At 47.3% G+C, this 18,804-nt stretch overlaps 1 protein-coding gene across 3 annotated transcripts in view; it reads right to left on the reverse strand.

Annotated features, from left to right (window-relative positions):
- Window positions 1-14,605, reverse strand: part of LOC130291508 (UAP56-interacting factor-like) — a 73,961-nt gene extending 59,356 nt beyond the window's left edge. The window contains exon 1 of one of the 3 annotated variants that reach the window (XM_056540293.1): window positions 14,539-14,605. In XM_056540293.1, the coding sequence (XP_056396268.1) occupies window positions 14,539-14,590 (52 nt within the window). In that variant the 5' untranslated portion in view covers window positions 14,591-14,605. Of the gene's footprint in view, window positions 1-597; window positions 732-14,538 lie in introns of those variants that run through there. The other 2 variants (XM_056540290.1, XM_056540291.1) reach the window with 2 other exon arrangements.
- Between the last annotated feature and the right edge of the window lie 4,199 nt (window positions 14,606-18,804).

Here is an 18,804-nt window from a genome sequence, read left to right on the forward strand (position 1 = left end):
ACCTGTATGGGCCAATTCCACCAAATCACGAGTTGCTTTTAGGTTAATAAAGGGGTGGGAGGGGTGGGGGTGGGGGGTTTACCATATAATAAAACTCAATATAGCAAACAAATAATAACTGTACATTATCCCACATGTTCGTATTTCTAAATGAATTAGCGTAAATGCTAAAAGCACCTTCCCCACTGTTCCCCAATCAGTGTGCCCCCAGCTGTTGCAAAACTACAACTCCCAGCATGTCCAAACAGCCAAAGGCTGTCTAGGCATGCTGGGAGTTGTAGTTTTGCAACAGCTGGAGGCACATTTGTGGGGAAACAATGATCTACCCCAATAGCTAAGATATTGTGAAGTATGTTTTTTTCTTACTGGGATGTATTTTGATAATTTACGACACATTATAGTAGCCCCAAAGTCCTTCTAATATAACTAGAAGCGGCCTTACAGGTTCTAATAATAATGTTAGACATATATAATAGAAATATAACAGGTGTTATACACTAGTCTGTAGCTCAGAGCACATGTACATTATAAATAACCCTTGTGATGTCAGCAGAAAACTTTCCGCAATGTAGCACAGAATAAGGAACAGTGACCTACCCAAGGACATGTCAATTTTCTTATTCTCCTGGATCTCAACTTCAGGCTGACTCTCCCCCACCTCCATAGCTGCCCCTGGAGCTCCCTGTGATCAGGCACAATGGCCACCGACTACAGCAGGGTGCTGAATGTGTGCCCTCTCCAGGCTGGAGCGCATGTCCTGGCTCTGTGCCATCTCCTGAGGATGCCAAATAGGGACATGAGCTCTTACTGGTGGGCAGACCCTGCTGGTGGGCACTTGGGATACTGCATGTCACAGTGCGGGAGTGTAACACAATTACACTGGGGATACAATGTAACTCAGTGTTTCCCAACCAGGGTGCCTCCGGCTTTGGCAAAACTACAACTCCCAGCATGCCCGGACAGCCGTTGGCTGTCCGGGCATGCTGGGAGTTGTAGTTTTGCAACAGCTGGAGGCACCCTGGTTGGGAAACACTGATGGAACTGATACATGCTTAGTATTCACACCACTAGGAACGCTGCTACGTTTACACCATAGTGAAAAATTTTGTTTCCCAGCAGGTGGCGCTACTCAACACTAATGCTACAGGACAGAGACGACTTGGCTTTTCTTAGACTTCCTTCCTCATACCCACATGTTCGTTTTTTTTTTTTAATGTGGTATGGGGTGAGATGCAGGGCAGATGGCATGAATCCCTTGAATTCGTGACACCAGGGCGTGGTTTATCCTCAATGCCACCCAAAGGTATTCCACTGGATCCTGGGCTAGGCACGGGGGCAATAATGACTCAGACACCAAGTTACAGACAACGGTAGCTTTACTGAGTGACAGATGGAAGAGTCTATACAGTGTAGCCGGGCCCACGGAGGTGACCAGTGACTTCAGAGACCTTAAATGGGCACTGTCATCAAGTTTTTTATTTTTTATATGTTGTAGTACATATATACTACAACATATCTCTAATATATTTTCATTTTTTTTTATTAAAAATTTTAAAATTACGTTTGAAAACCGGCCACTAGGGGGTCTCCCTCCTAGTGGCTGTCTGCAGGCTGGCGTGACGTCACGCCTGAATCCGGACCGATGCCAGCCAGGCAATTGGTCCATATTCATTCAGCCTGCACTCACTCCCTGCCTGTCAATCAGCGAGCGCATTGGCTCCCTGGGCTCACACGCCGGCCACTCCTCCCGCACATGTCGCCACCGCTGCTGCCTCTGCACGCCACTGCTGGACTCTGCAGTATGTATGTATGTTTAGGGGAGAGCGGGGATTGTGGTTTTAAACGGGGGTTGGGGGAGAGCGGGGTTTGGGGTTTTAACACCGGGGGGGGGTTATACAAATAAATTCCTGTATTTGTAAATATTTCAGCAGCATAAAAAACACTAATATAGCAAACACATAGGCAGTGCACACCGGTTCTCGCCCTCTCTGATGTTCCTCTTGGGGTATGTTCACACAGAGAAATTGGCGAGGAATCATTATGGTCAGGAAATTCTTCAAATCTGCTATCTTCTGATTGCAGTGGAATTGGCACAGAATCGCTGCAGAATTTGAAAAGGAATTTGACACAGAATTTTTAGGCTATGTTCACAAGATGGAAATTCTGTGGTTCCGTTAAAATTCAGTTCTGCAAAGCTTGCTGCCGAATTTTTGCAGTTTTGCACAATTTAAGAATTTCTGTGTGTTCAAAACACAAAACTCAGCTACAATTTAAAGCCCTATTGGCTTTAATAAGATTTAGTCCGGAATTCTGCAAAATTTAAAGACATGTTACCGTATATACTCAAGTATATTATTTTTAATGCTGAAAACGCCCCCCTCGGCTTATACTCGAGTGAACTCTCTGCCTGTCAATCCCTTCTCAGTGGTCTTCAACCTGCAGACCTCCAGATGTTGCAAAACTACAACTCCCAGCATGCCCGGACAGCCATCGGCTGTCTGGACATGCTGGGAGTTGTAGTTTTGAAACATCTGGAGGTCGGCAGGTTGAAGACTACTGCGGCCTTCGTTATTTTCCAGACCCCCTTTAGTTTTCTACTCACCTCCCCTCGGTGGGAAGGAAGGGTGAGCTGGTCCGGGCCATCTATGCTGCAGGGACCGTCCGGTGGGGAGGGTTAGTCGTTCCAGGTTGTCCATCTTCGCCGGGAGGCCATCTTCTCCGCTCCGGGCCGGCCCCGGACTAGTGACGTTGCCTTGATGACGAAGCACAGGGACGTCCGTGATGTCCCTGCGCATGAACGTCCCTGTGCGTCGTCATCAAGGCAACGTCACTAGCCCTCATTTACTATTGCAAACCCGACATGTCGGGCTGTGCGCCAGATTTTGGCACATTGCGCCAGAAATTCTGTCTGTGCCAGAATTTGCGCCAGAGTTGAAAAAAATCCTACTAACTCTCCATCTTACTAAGAAAACCTGAAAAAGGGGTGTGACCATCAGGAAAAGGGGCGTGGTCACACACAAAAAGGGCTTGTTCCCGACATTTTCACAAAAATCCAACATATTTACTAGGGTTTCCACAGAAAATGTGGTGGATTTCAGCTGAGGAAAACTGTTGGGAATTTGTAGGGAATTAAAACCCACAAAGAAACCTACACAACACTCTTAGTAAATCAGGGCCATTATGTGTATCAGGAAGTAGCGATGCTTCTGGCCTATTGTGGCCGCAGGTAGAGTCACTAGTTCGTAGGATGCACTTCATCACCTGCGATATTGTTATGCAGCAGGCATCCTAGTGCATCTTGTAGCCAACTTCCCCTTTTTCCTGGCAGGTTCTCTCATTGCTCCGGTTGAGAACCACTGGTGCGCTGCACAACATGAGGTTCCCTTGGTCTAGAGGCTGAGAGGATTCCCTGAGGTGCTGTTACTTCTTTGGGGATATAAACACCATTGTGACTTTTTTGCTGTGTAACTACTTTATATGTTTTGCTGTGTTTATCTGATATATGACCCTACTAGCCATCATTTGGCTGCTGATCATGTACAGTGATCCCTCAACTTACAATGGCCTCAACATACAATAGTTTCAACACTTTTCTGGACCATTGTAACATACAATGTACAGACAGTCCAGATCTGTGAAACGTGTCAATGTCTGGAAGAACCAACCAATCAGAATGGGCATTTTACTGGTAAAACCCCATGTATTACTGAAGTGTATGCACTGAATTTCTGTCTGGTAGCGCCCTCTACAGTACAGGGAGGTATTACATGTTCTGTACTACCCTTTACACCAGGTGGGGCGGCTCCATTTTCCAGTACAGGACCCTGAAGAAGCTCCTGTCCTCTACATAGACAGTGATTACAGCTTCCAGCAGATCTTTCTTACTTTTATATGTAAGGACTTGCTTTATCTTTGTGGTGTCCCGGTACAGGACCTGTCCTGTGCCATACTTAACCTCTTAAGGACGCAGGGCGTATGGATACGCCCTGCATCCCGAGTCCTTAAGGACGCAGGGCGTATCCATACGCCCGTGGGAATTCCGGTCCCCACCGCTAGCCGGTTGGGGACCGGAGCCGGATGCCTGCTGAAATCTTTCAGCAGGCATCCCGGCATATCGCCCAGGGGGGTCATTATGCCCCCCCATGTCGGCGATCGCCGCAGATCGCTGGACAATTCAGTCCAGCGATCTGCGGCGATTCCGGGTCAATCGGGTCTCCAGTGACCCGGTGACCCGGAATAACTGGCTGTTCGGGGCCGTCTCTGACGGCCCCGAACAGCCAGAGCCTGCAGGGGTGAGGTGGCACTGGTGCCACCTCACGATCGCCCTGATTCGTCGTCCGGATTACCGGCCGACCAATCAGGGCGCCTGCTGCGGGTGTCACTCCCGCACCCGCTCCGCCCCTCTTCCGGAGGGCGTGAGCGGGTGCGGGAAGACGACCCCGGGTGCTGGGGACCCCGATCCCCGGCGTTAATGTTGGGATCGGGGCCCCAGGAGCGACGGCGGCGGCGTGGGACAGTCCTGCGATGGAGCAGCAGCAGGAGGTGAGTTACAGCCTCCTGCTGTTGCTTAGCAACAGCTCCCAGCATGCAAAAAGGGCATGCTGGGAGCTGTAGTTATGCAACAGCAGGAGGCAGACCACCACAACTCCCAGCATTCCCTTATGGGCATGCTGGGACTTATGGTTTTGCAACAGCTGGAGGCACATTTTTTCTATGGAAAAGTGTACCTTCAGCTGTTGTATAACTACAACTCCCAGCTTGCACAAACAGCTAAAGTGCATGCTGGGAGTTGTAGTGGTGCATCTGCTGGTTGCATAACTACAACTCCCAGCATGCCCGTTGGCTGTCGGTGACTGCTGAGAGTTGTAGTTTTGCAACAGCTGAAGGCACACTGGTTGTGAAACTTAGTTTTTTTTTTTACCTAACTCATTGTTTCACGACCGGTGTGCCTCCAGCTGTTGCAAACTACAACTCCCAGCAGTCACCTTACACGATGCACCGTACATGCTGGGAGTTGTAGTTTTGCAACAGCTGGAGGCACACTGGTTTTGAAACACTGAGTAAGGTCACAAACTCCGTGATACATAACCAGTGTGCCTACAGCTGTTGCAAAACTAAAACTCTCAGCATGTACAGTCTCTCAGCGCATGCTGGGAGTTGTAGTTTTGCAACAGCTGGATGTCCCCCCCAATGTGAATGTACAGGGTACACTCACATGGGCGGAGGATTACAGTAGGTATCGGGCTGCAAGTTTGAGCTGCAGCAAATTTTCTGCAACAGCTCAAACTACCAGCGAGAAACTACTGTGAACCCCCGCCCGTGCGACTGTACCCTAAAAACACTACACTACACTAACACAAAAAATAAAATAAAAAGTAAAAAACACTACATATACACATACCCCTACACAGCCCCCCTCCCCTCCCCAATAAAAATGAAAAACGTCTGGTACGCCACGGTTTCCAAAACGGAGCCTCCAGCTGTTGCAAAACAACAACTCCCAGTATTGTCGGACAGCCGTTGACTGTCCAGGAATGCTGGGAGTTTTACAACAGCTGGAGGCACCCTGTTTGGGAATCACTGGCGTAGAATACCCCTATGTCCACCCCTATGCAATCCCTAATTTAGGCCTCAAATGCGCATGGCGCTCTCACTTTGGAGCCCTGTCGTATTTCAAGGCAACAGTTAAGGGTCACATATGGGGTATCGCCGTACTCGGGAGAAATTGGGCTTCAAATTTTGGGGGGTATTTTCTGCTTTAACCCTTTGTATAAATGTAAATTTTTTGGGAAACCAAGCATTTTAGGTAAATTTTTTTATTTTTTTTTACATATGCAAAAGTCGTGAAACACCTGTAGGGTATTAAGGTTCACTTAACCCCTTGTTACATTCCCCGAGGGCTCTAGTTTCCAAAATGGTATGCCATGTGGGGTTTTTTTGCGGTCCTGGCACCATAGGGGCTTCCTAAATGCGGCATGCCCCCAGAGCAAAATTTGCTTTTAAAAAGCCAAATGTGACTCCTTCTCTTCTGAGACCTGTAGTGTGCCAACAGAGCACTTTTCACCCCCATATGGGGTGTTTTCTGAATCGGGAGAAATTGGGCTTCAAATTTTGGGGGGTATTTTCTGCTTTAACCCTTTGTATAAATGTAAATTTTTTGGGAAACCAAGCATTTTAGGTAAATTTTTTTATTTTTTTTTACATATGCAAAAGTCGTGAAACACCTGTAGGGTATTAAGGTTCACTTTACCCCTTGTTACGTTCCCCGAGGGGTCTAGTTTCCAAAATGGTATGCCATGTGGGTTTTTTTTTGCTGTCCTGGCACCATAGGGGCTTCCTAAATGCGGCATGCCCCCAGAGCAAAATTTCCTTCAAAAAAGCCAAATGTGACTCCTTCTCTTCTGAGACCTGTAGTGCGCCAGCAGAGCACTTTTCACCCCCATATGGGGTGTTTTCTGATTCGGGAGAAATTGGGCTTCAAATTTTGGGGGGTATTTTCTGCTATTACCCTTTTTAAAAATGTAAAACTTTAGAGAAACCAAGCATTTTAGGTAAAAAAAATATATATTTTTTTTACATATGCAAAAGTCGTGAATCACCTGTGGGGTATTAAGGTTCACATTACCCCTTGTTACGTTCCCCGAGGGGTCTAGTTTCCAAAATGGTATGCCATGTGTTTTTTTTTGCTGTTCTGGCACCATAGGGGCTTCCTAAAGGTGACATGCCCCCCAAAAACCATTTGACGCTCCTTCCCTTCTGAGCCCTCTACTGCGCCCGCCGAACAATTAACATAGACATATGAGGTATGTGCTTACTCGAGAGAAATTGGGTTTCAAATACAAGTAAAAATTTTCTCCTTTTTACCCCTTGCAAAAATTGGGTCTACAAGAACATGCGAGTGTAAAAAATGAAGATTGTGAATTTTCTCCTTCACTTTGCTGCTATTCCTGTGAAACCCGTAAAGGGTTAAAACGCTTACTGAATGTCATTTTGAATACTTTCGGGGGTGCAGTTTTTATAATGGGGTAATTTATGGGGTATTTCTAATATGAAGACCCTTCAAATCCACTTCAAACCTGAACTGGTCCCTGAAAAAAAGCGAGTTTCAAAATTTTGTGAAAAATTGGAAAATTGCTGCGGAACTTTGAAGCCCTCTGGTGTCTTCCAAAAGTAAAAACTCATCAATTTTATGATGCAAATATAAAGTAGACATATTGTATATGTGAATAAAAAAAAATTATTTGGAATATCCATTTTCCTTACAAGCAGAGAGCTTCAAAGTTAGAAAAATGCAAAATTTTCAAATTTTTCATCAAATTTTGGGATTTTTCACCAAGAAAGGGTGCAAGTTACCAAAAAATTTTACCACTACGTTAAAGTAGAATATGTCACGAAAAAACAATCTCGGAATCAGAATGATAACTAAAAGCATTCCAGAGTTATAAATGTTTAAAGTGACAGTGGTCAGATTTGCAAAAAATGGCCGAGTCCTTAAGGTGAAAAAGGGCTCAGTCCTTAAGGGGTTAAAGGGGTATTCCGCCCCTAGACATCTTATCCCCTATCCAAAGGATAGGGGATATGATGTCAGATCGCCGTGGTCCCCGCTGCTGGGGACCCCTGGGATCCCTGCTGCGGCACCGCGCTATCATTACAGCACAGAGCGAGTTCGCTCTGTGCGTAATGACGGGTGATACAGGGGACGGAGCTGTGTGACGTCATGGCGCCGCCCCTCGTGACATCACGGCCCGTCCCCTTAATGCAAGTCTATGGGAGGGGGTGTGACGACCGCCACGCCCCCTCCCATAGACTTGTATTGAAAGGGGCGGGCCGTGACATCACGAACTCGCTCTGTGCAGTAATGATAGCGCGGTGCCGCAGCGGGGATCCCAGGGGTCCCCAGCAGCGGGACCGCGGCGATCTGACATCTTATCCCCTATCCTTTGGATAGGGGATAAAATGTCTAGGGGCGGAATACCCCTTTAAGTCCCCTCAGGAAGAGTCACATAAGGCTCTCCTGCAGGGCTCCCTCCCTTGTTGTCTCATATAAATGCAATGTATATTCATTATGTGTATCTATTGTTCATATGTATAAAGTTGTACAGTTTGTATGAAATGTATAGGACCTTCCTTGGTCATGTGACCTACTGTCATGTGATATACCCAGAGTTCCTTGGGCACAGGAACCCCAGGCATTAGCAACCAATGGGCTTTAGTCCAACCCCCCTAGTATATAAGGGGCTGTAGTCTCTCAGTTAGGGCTCTTAGTTCCTGCTTCTCATCCTGTACCCCAAAGCAGCGTAAATTCCTGCACAATTACATCTAGGCCAAAGCCTAAGGAACAGCAGCCACTTCTAAAATGTGAGTTACAATTCTCTCTACATATCCAGTGACTACTACTCAGCTAAGGAATATATTAGTAGCACAGTGGCCTGTATAAATATCCTCATAAGTCCAAGCAAGCCTGCGAGGTATCCTGTGTCCCGGTTGCCTCTGTGGAAACTGCATTACTGTAAAGACTGTTTCCTGAATATTCCAAGTAAAAGTTCCAGTTATTGCCAAACCCTTGCCATGGACATTCCTTTATTGCATAACGTTTCTGGGCTGGTTTTCGGTGGTTATTATACCGAAACAACTGCACCCTGGCATCACGAACACTAAGGGGTTAACAACATCTTGCCCCCAGGGTTAATACCACCAGACCCTGCTACATACTGCAACACCCCAGTCACCACATTTTTATTAGTCATCTACTTATTTTTCTTTAATCCTCACTTTTTCCTATTTTTGGATGACATTTTGGAGCTTCAGAACCAATTACCAGGTTTCCATAGAATTATGGTCCTAACATACAATGGTTTCAACATACAATGGTCATCCTGGAACCAATTAATATTGTAACTTGAGGGACCACTTTACATGTACCTTATTTTTCGCCATATAAGACGCATTTTTTCTTGCCCAAAACTGGGGGGGGGGGGGGGGGGGGGAAGTTTGTGCGTCTTATACGGCAAAAACACATTCACCCGCGGCTAATACAGGACATCACCGATCGCGGTGATGCCCTGTTTTAACCCATCAGACGCGGCGATCAAAGCTGACCGCCGCGTCTGAAGCGAAAGTGACACTAACCCGGCTGTTCGGGACCGCCGCGGTGAAAACGCGGTGTCCCAAGCAGCTTACCGGACACCGGGAGGGACCTTAACTGCCGCCTTGGTGTCTGCTAAAAGGTGCTGGGATCCCCTGCATGGCCGGCGCTCTACTTCGTTATCATCACGTCGTCGCGCACGCCGTCCCATCATCTAATAGGAGCAGCGTGCGTAGCGATGTGATGGTGGCGACGGAGAGCGAGGATACCGAGCAGCAGAGACGTTCCGGAGCGACTGGGACACCCCGGGGATGCGGCGAAAGCGATGGAGGGCGACATCCAGGGCAGCGGTGACGGGTCCGGAGCGGCAGGGACATGTGAGTATTACCTCCTATACCAGTGGTCTTCAACCTGCGGACCTCCAGATGTTGCAAAACTACAACTCCCAGCCCGGGCATGCTGGGAGTTGTAGTTTTGCCACATCTGAAGGTCCGCAGGTTGAAGATCACTGTCCTATACTTTACATTGTATTTGGTTCAGAATCTTTATTTTCTAGATTTTTATGCTTTAAAATTGGGTGCGTCTTATATGCCGGATCGTCTTATATGACGAAAAATACGCTAGTTATGTTGCTGTTTGTATTACTACTTATAAGTACCGTATATACTCGAGTATAAGCCGAGTTTTTCAGCACGATTTTTCGTGCTGAAAACACCCCCCCTCGGCTTATACTCGAGTGAACTCTCCACCCGCAGTGGTCTTCAACCTGCGGACCTCCAGAGGTTTCAAAACTACAACTCCCAGCAAGCCCGGGCAGCCATCGGCTGTCCGGGCTTGCTGGGAGTTGTAGTTTTGAAACCTCTGGAGGTCCGCAGGTTGAAGACCACTGCGGCCTTCGACATCATCCAGCCCCCTCTCGCCCCCCTTTAGTTCTGTACAGTATTCACCTCCGCTCGGCGCTGGTCCGGTGCTGCAGGACTGTCCGGTGAGGAGGTCGTCCGGTGGGATAGTGGTTCCGGGCTGCTATCTTCACCGGGGGCGCGGCCCGGCCCCAGAATAGTCACGTTGTCTTGACGACGACGCAGAGGTACGTTCATTACCAACGTCCTTCTGCGTCATCGTCAAGGCAACGCCTCTATTCTGGGCCCGAAGCGCTTAGAAGAGGCGCCCCCGGTGAAGATAGCAGCCCGGAACCACTATCCCACCGGACCACCTCCACTCCGGACAGTTCTGCAGCACCGGACCAGCGCCGAGTGGAGGCGAGTACTGTACAGAACTAAAGGGGGTGAGAGGGGGCTTGATGATGTCGAAGGCCGCAGTGGTCTTCAACCTGCGGACCTCCAGAGGTTTCAAAACTACAACTCCCAGCAAGCCCGGACAGCCGATGGCTGCCCGGGCTTGCTGGGAGTTGTAGTTTTGAAACCTCTGGAGGTCCGCAGGTTGAAGACCACTGAGGGCGGATAGTTCACAAGAGGATGATGACAAGGGGATGATGAAGGGGGGTGGGGATGATGACAAGGGGATGATGACAAGGGTATGATGAAGGGGGGGTGTGGGATGATGACAAGGGGATGATGAAGGGGGGATGATGAAGGGGGGTGGGGATGATGACAAGGGCATGATGAAGGGGGGGTGTAGGATGATGACAAGGGGATGATGAAGGGGGGTGGGATGATGACAAGGGGATGATGAAGGGGGGGTGGGATGATGACAAGGGGATGATGACAAGGGGATGATGAAGGGGGGGTGTGTGGGATGATGACAAGGGGATGATGACAAGGGGATGATGACAAGGGGATGATGAAGGGGTGGGGATGATGACAAGGGGATGATGACAAGGGGATGATGAAGGGGGTGGGGATGATGACAAGGGGATGATGAAGGGGGGTGGGGATGATGACAAGGGGATGATGACAAGGGGATGATGAAGGGGGGGTGTGGGATGATGACAAGGGGATGATGACAAGGGGATGATGAAGGGGGGGTGTGGGATGATGACAAGGGGATGATGACAAGGGGATGATGAAGGGGGGTGTGGGATGATGACAAGGGGATGATGACAAGGGGATGATGAAGGGGGGGTGTGGGATGATGACAAGGGGATGATGACAAGGGGATGATGAAGGGGGGGTGTGGGATGATGACAAGGGGATGATGACAGGGTGATGATGACGGGGGTCTGGATGATGACGGGGGGGGGATGATGTATTTCCCACCCCAGGCTTATACTCGAGTCAATAACTTTTCCTGGGATTTTGGGGTGAAATTAGGGGCCTCGGCTTATACTCGGGTCGGCTTATACTCGAGTATATACGGTATAAGTGACTGTCATCAATGTGGCGACCCTTTTCATCTAATTTACCGCACTGGATTCTGGCTGGCTGGTTCCCATGGAGGAATTAGCATTTCTAGTTATGGGACAGGCTACAGTACATATCTATATTTAAATGTTTAGGTTTCTATAGAAATCTTGTTAATTTTCCCAAATACTATACTGGGGTTATAGGAGAAAATGATGGGACAAAGGACACTATTCATTTGGTAAGTACTTTAGATAGTTGACATTTTGCCATGCATTGTACAGTGTAATGTAACTGTTAGCCCAATGTATAGCTGTATTCATTCTCCTTATGTTACATTTACATGCAGTTGTATGGCCAACATAATGTTTTTCAAAGGCTTGACTTTTATGTAACCCGCAAGCACGACAACCCACTGGTTTTAGAACGACCTATACTTTGTTTAGAAACCATTTGGCTAATGCTCCATCTATATGGGCGCACTCAGTGTGCTGCTGTATGATGCGTCTCTACGGCACCATATTGAGATGTTTTTCTGTTAGTCAGAAATACAAAACAGGGAAACCTTTTACTCTCTAGGCCAGTGCTTTTTCTTTTCCTTTCTCTTCTTAAGGGCTGAACCACAATGCATCAAGGTGGAAAGAATACGGAACAATTCTACCCTGAATTCGTCTACTTTTGCATTAACCCCTTAAGGACTCAGCCCATTTTGGCCTTAAGGACTCAGACAATTTAATTTTTACGTTTTCATTTTTTCCTCCTCGCCTTCTAAAAATCATAACTCTTTTATATTTTCATCCACAGACTAGTATGAGGGCTTGTTTTTTGCGCGACCAGTTGTCCTTTGTAATGACATCACTCATTATATCATAAAATGTATGGCGCAACCAAAAAACACTATTTTTGTGGGGAAATTAAAACAAAAAACGCCATTTTGCTAATTTTGGAAGGTTTTGTTTTCACGCCGTACAATTTCTGGTAAAAATGACATGTGTTCTTTATTCTGAGGGTCAATACGATTAAAATGATACCCATTATTATATACTTTTATATTATTGTTGCGCTTAAAAAAAATCACAAACTTTTTAACCAAATTAGTACGTTTATAATCCCTTTATTTTGATGACCTATAACTTTTTTATTTTTCCGTATAAGCGGCGGTATGGGGGCTCATTTTTTGCGCCATGATCTGTACTTTTTTTTGATACCACATTTGTATATAAAAAACTTTTAATACATTTTTTATAATTTTTTTTTAATAAAATGTATTTAAAAAGTAGGAATTTTGGACTTTTTTTTCGTTCACGCCGTTCACCGTACGGGATCATTAACATTTTATTTTAATAGTTCGGACATTTACGCACGCGGCGATACCAAATATGTCTATAAAAAATGTTTTTTACGCTTTTTGGGGGTAAAATAGGAAAAAACGGACGTTTTACTTTTTTATTGGGGGAGGGGATTTTTCACTTTTTTTTTACTTTTACATTTTTTTACATTTTTTTTTACACTTGAATAGTCCCCATAGGGGACTATTCATAGCAATACCATGATTGCTAATACTGATCTGCTCTATGTATAGGACATAGAACAGATCAGTATTATCGGTCATCTCCTGCTCTGGTCTGCTCGATCACAGACCAGAGCAGGAGACGCCGGGAGCCGCACGGAGGAAGGAGAGGGGACCTCCGTGCGGCGTTATGAATGATCGGATCCCCGCAGCAGCGCTGCGGGCGATCCGATCGTTCATTTTAATCGCGAACTGCCGCAGATGCCGGGATCTGTATTGATCCCGGCACCTGAGGGGTTAATGGCGGACGCCCGCGAGATCGCGGGCGTCGGCCATTGCCGGCGGGTCCCTGGCTGCGATCAGCAGCCGGGATCAGCCGTGCATGACACGGGCATCGCTCCGATGCCCGCGGTTATGCTTAGGACGTAAATGTACGTCCTGGTGCGTTAAGTACCACCTCATCAGGACGTACATTTACGTCCTGCGTCCTTAAGGGGTTAAAGGGTGCCTCTCATCAAAAAAAAAACTTTTGATATATTATAGATTAATGTATGCAGAATAACTTTACAATTGCATGTTATTAAAAAATATGCTTCTTTCTATTTAAATTTTCCACTTAGAAGAAATGACCACTAGGGGTCTCCCTACCAGTCCTGGCAGCAAGCATTTCAGACTCATGCTGGAGTCCTAAACACTACGAGTTGCCAGTCTGCTTTTTTCACAAAGGAGAACACTCAGAGCTGCCAGCCTGCTTTGCTCACAGCCTGTTTGGCTGTGAACAAAGCAGGCTGGCAGCTCTGAGTGTTTAGGACTCCAGCATGAGTCAGAAATGCTTGCTGACAGGACTGATCGGGAAAAATACAATAGAAAGAAGCATATTTTTCATTAACATGCTATTGGAAAGATATTCAACATTCATTAATCTAAAATATATCAAAAGTTTATGTGATGAGAGGTACCCTTTAAAGGTACAAGATCGAGACTACAGTAATAAAAGATGAACCCGTTATTGGACCACCAGATATATGTGATGGTACCCTCTAAACTCCATATAGAATTCTTTCCAGTCTTAATGGGGTACTCCACCCCTAGACATCTTATCCCCTATACAAAGGATAGGGGAAAAGATGTCTGATCGTGGGGGTCCCGCCGCTGGGGACCCCCGCAATATAGCATGCGGCACCCACCTCTTTCTTGTCTGGAAGCACTGGAGGGTCTGGGTCCCGACCACGGGAACGGAAGTCCGTGACGTCACGACTCCACCCCCGTATGATGTCACGGCCCGTCCCCTCAATGCAAGTCTATGGGAGGGGGCGTGACGGCCATCACGCCCCCTCATATAGACTTGCATTGAGGGGACAGGGCGTGACATCACACAGGGGCTGAGTCGTGACATCACGGACTCCCGTTCCTGTGGTCAGACATCTTATCCCCTTTGGAGTACCCGATCAGACATCTTATCCCCTTTGGAGTACCCCTTTAAGGGTTCAAATTACTGATAAACTGCCTTTAAAGGAGGCTCCCTGCTGTCAGAAACTATAGATATACCAGGATGCAGCCTCTTTTGACATTCTAAAGGGGATCCAGAATTCAGTACTGTCCAACACCTCATCCCCCCCCCCCCCCCCTTTGCTTTTACTCACCTCTGAATCTGTCCTGCAGGCTGCTACCAGGTCCTTTCTCCAAGGCTCGCATAGGATTCTCTGCTCCTGAACCTACATGAATAGGGCCAGCACCTCCACCTTGAGGGACCTAGGGGGCTGGCATGGTAATTTGGCATCTGTGTTGCAGCGGTGGTATTTTTTCACAGGGCCTCCACAAACCATAATCTGACCCTACACTTGAATGTAAGCTTCTAACACATCTAAAAGACTGACATCTTAGTTCATGTCCTCTGCTTAGACTGGTGGGTCACAGCCAAGGAGTTGTAGGTATGTTAGGGTTCCATTTCAAATTTTGTCATTGATATTTTTACAGTACGAATCAGTTTGAGTCCTACTTTAATCCACAACCCATAAGTCCTTGTCTGATCCTCTTTTTACTTCTAACTATAGATTGAGGCCCTACTAAACTAATAATACTAATACACACTACTGTTCCCAAGATGTAACATGATGACAATGTATAATAGAAGGTTAGACGAGATCACAGAGTAGAGGACTATCTGGTGATGTAGAAGGGAATGGGTTAACAAGACAATGTTCTATCCTGGCATATGGGCAATCTATCCTGGGCAATGCCTACTGACACTTCTGTTTCTATGCGATTTTCAGAATAAGAGAACACTGTTATAAAATCTGATGGAATTCCATTTACATATTGCAAAATGGAAATGATGAGCTAGTATTAAGCATAACTGCGTTGGCATAGCAACAGCGTGTGCTATATATTTCATGTACCTGGTTTCATAGCTGGAATGATGTCAAGGAGACCGATCCTATAGTGTGATCCTTACTATATATAAATGTAGGTAGTTTCCTTTCTCTAAGTATTTACAGAACAATTCTGCCCTATATAAGAACCTTGTCAGCTCATTTATGGGGGAGATTTATCAAAAACAGTGCAGAGGAAGAGTGGTGCAGTTGCCCATGGCAACCAATCAGATTAATTCTTTAATTTTTAAAGAGATCTGTGAAAAATTAAAGACACAATCTGGGCCATGGGCAACTGCACCACTTTTCCTCTACACAGGTTTTGATAAATCTCCCATAGAGTACAATTTACATTAAAGGGTTCATAAGAATACCCAACAAAAACTTGTACAAAAGAAGACATTGTTTCAAAACATATCCAACAGGATCATGAGGGACTTGATAAATAGGATACATGGGCTAGGGATCTTTGGGGCCACATGAGGAAATAATTCTGAGCGCCCATCCTTCATCTGAACAGAACATGTGCTGATCCACATTTCTTGCTTTATACACTAAGATGTTTTTATTGGTTCCACTGAAGCTTTGGGGCCAGAGACTGGACCCACCATAGAATCTCCTGCTACCTTGGTGGGCCTAGTCCAATGCAGCCTATTTGTATAGCTTTTCCAAATATCCAAACATTGCATCATTGTAGGTCATGGGTGGTGCCTGGTATTGCAGATCCCCGCAGGGAGACATCGTGTTATCAGCTTATTGTCAATGGACTCTTCTGACAAACAGGGATAGTCCAAAGTCAATAACCTCTTTTAAAGGGGTTGTTGGTTTAGGACAACCATTTTCTATTTGGCTTCTTAGGATACTGAAAGTGTAGGACATGTCATGGTTGGGGCCTCCTGTACCTGGTAAGTTATATTCCTGCCTGTTCTTCAGATTATCATGGAAAAGTGCAGGTGCACACTGGGCGGCAGGTTGTCAAGGTAACTGCACAATGCCTAGCAAGTTCATGTGCATAAGTCTAGTTCTAATTAATAGGACTCATGCACGGAACTCACCGGGTCCCATGTGGTTGCCTTGGCAACCTGACAGACCAGCTGTCACATAGGGCAGGGAATAGTGCGGCTCTGCTCTCACCCAGAGCCCCTTTCCTTGTATATCTGCTGTAAACAATGGATCCACAACTGGGTGGCAGTTTTTCCACTGGATTAAAGTGCAGGGGCATCCTACTCCTCTTTCTCTCCCCTCCAGTCTTTTCTTTACCATCCTGCTTTTCCCTCTGGTCTGACCTTGGGAATGGTCCGGGAGTGAGGTTCTCGGGTCTTTTCTGTTGGGCTGATGTGGTTGACCCCCTTTCACGTATTCTTCTGTCCTTTGACCAACTGGTCTCTCGCTGGAATCTCCCTTCGTCTGAAGAGTTCCACTACCAACAGCTTCATCATTATATGTCCTCCAGGCAGGGGTCTATGGCTGTGTCCTTACCCACAAGTTTAGAACGACTGTGTCAGAGTGGGCCGCAGAAGGGACTTCTTTCTGATATCTATTCTGTCCTTCTTATGTCCCCAGGTGGTGGGGCCCCGTCACATCGCTATATGCATAGCTGGGAGGAAGCCCTCCAAACCTCTATTACTCTCCCTCAGTGGCGGGTGATTTGGGAACACGCTGTCACGATGCCGGCTGGCAGGTGGTGGATCCTCTGTGCCAGAGAGGGATTGGCGTGGACCGTGCTAGAGGATCGGTTCTAAGTCACTACTGGTTTTCACCAGAGCCCGCCGCAAAGCGGGATGGTCTTGCTGCGGCGGTAGTGACCAGGTCGTATCCCCTAGCAACGGCTCAACCTCTCTGGCTGCTGAAGATAGGCGCGGTACAAGGGAGTAGACAGAAGCAAGGTCGGACGTAGCAGAAGGTCGGGGCAGGCAGCAAGGATCGTAGTCAGGGGCAACGGCAGAAGGTCTGGAATCACAGGCAAGGAACACACAAGGAACGCTTTCACTGGCACTAGGGCAACAAGATCCGGCGAGGGAGTGAAGGGGAAGTGAGGTGATATAGGGAAGTGCACAGGTGTAAACACTAATTGGAACCACTGCACCAATCAGCGGTGCAGTGGCCCTTTAAATCGCAAAGACCCGGCGCGCGCGCGCCCTAGGGAGCGGGGCCGCGCGCGCCGGGACAGAACTGACGGGGAGCGAGTAAGGTACGGGAGCCGGGGTGCGCATCGCGAGCGGGCGCTACCCGCATCGCGAATCGCATCCCGGCCGGAGGTGGTAACGCAGCGCCCCGGGTCCGTGGAACCGACCGGGGCGCTGCAGTGAGGGAAGTGTAGCGAGCGCTCCGGGGAGGAGCGGGGACCCGGAGCGCTCGGCGTAACAGTACCCCCCCCCTTGGGTCTCCCCCTCTTCTTGGGGCCTGAGAACCTGAGGATCAGACTTTTGTCCAGGATATTGTCCTCAGGTTCCCAGGACCTCTCTTCTGGACCACAACCCTCCCAATCCACTAAAAAAAAAGTTCTTCCCCTGACCTTTTTAGAGGCCAAAATCTCTTTGACAGAGAAGATGTCCGAGGAGCCGGAAACAGGAGTGGGAGGAACAGATTTAGGAGAAAAACGGTTGAGGATGAGAGGTTTAAGAAGAGAGACGTGAAAGGCATTAGGGATACGAAGAGAAGGAGGAAGAAGAAGTTTGTAAGAGACAGGATTAATTTGACACAAAACTTTAAAAGGACCAAGATAGCGTGGTCCCAACTTATAGCTCGGGACACGGAAACGGACATATTTAGCGGAGAGCCATACCTTGTCTCCAGGGGAAAAAATGGGAGGAGCTCTTCTTTTCTTATCTGCGAATCTCTTCATGCGAGAAGAAGCCTGTAAGAGAGAATTTTGGGTCTCTTTCCATATGGTGGAAAGATCACGAGAAATTTCATCCACAGCGGGCAGACCAGAGGGCAAGGGGGTAGGGAGGGGGGGAAGAGGGTGACGGCCGTACACCACGAAAAACGGAGATTTGGAGGAAGATTCAGAGATTCTGAAATTATACGAGAATTCGGCCCAAGGTAGAAGATCTGCCCAGTCATCCTGGCGGGAGGAAACAAAATGTCGTAAATAGTCACCCAAGATCTGGTTAATTCTCTCTACTTGTCCATTGGATTGAGGATGGTATGCAGAAGAAAAATTTAATTTAATCTTGAGTTGTTTACAGAGAGCCCTCCAGAATTTAGACACAAATTGGACGCCTCTATCCGAGACGATCTGTGTAGGCAACCCGTGAAGACGAAAAATGTGTACAAAAAATTGTTTAGCCAACTGAGGCGCTGAAGGAAGACCAGGAAGAGGGATGAAATGTGCCATTTTGGAGAATCGATCAACGACCACCCAAATAACAGTGTTGCCATGGGATGGGGGTAAGTCAGTAATAAAATCCATACCAATCAGAGACCAAGGTTGTTCGGGGACAGGTAGAGGATGAAGAAAACCAGCGGGCTTCTGGCGAGGAGTCTTATCCCGGGCACAGATAGTGCAGGCTCGCACAAAGTCCACCACATCAG

Source organism: Hyla sarda, chromosome 9 (genome assembly GCF_029499605.1).
Source record: "Hyla sarda isolate aHylSar1 chromosome 9, aHylSar1.hap1, whole genome shotgun sequence".
Classification (NCBI taxonomy): Eukaryota; Metazoa; Chordata; class Amphibia; order Anura; family Hylidae; genus Hyla; species Hyla sarda.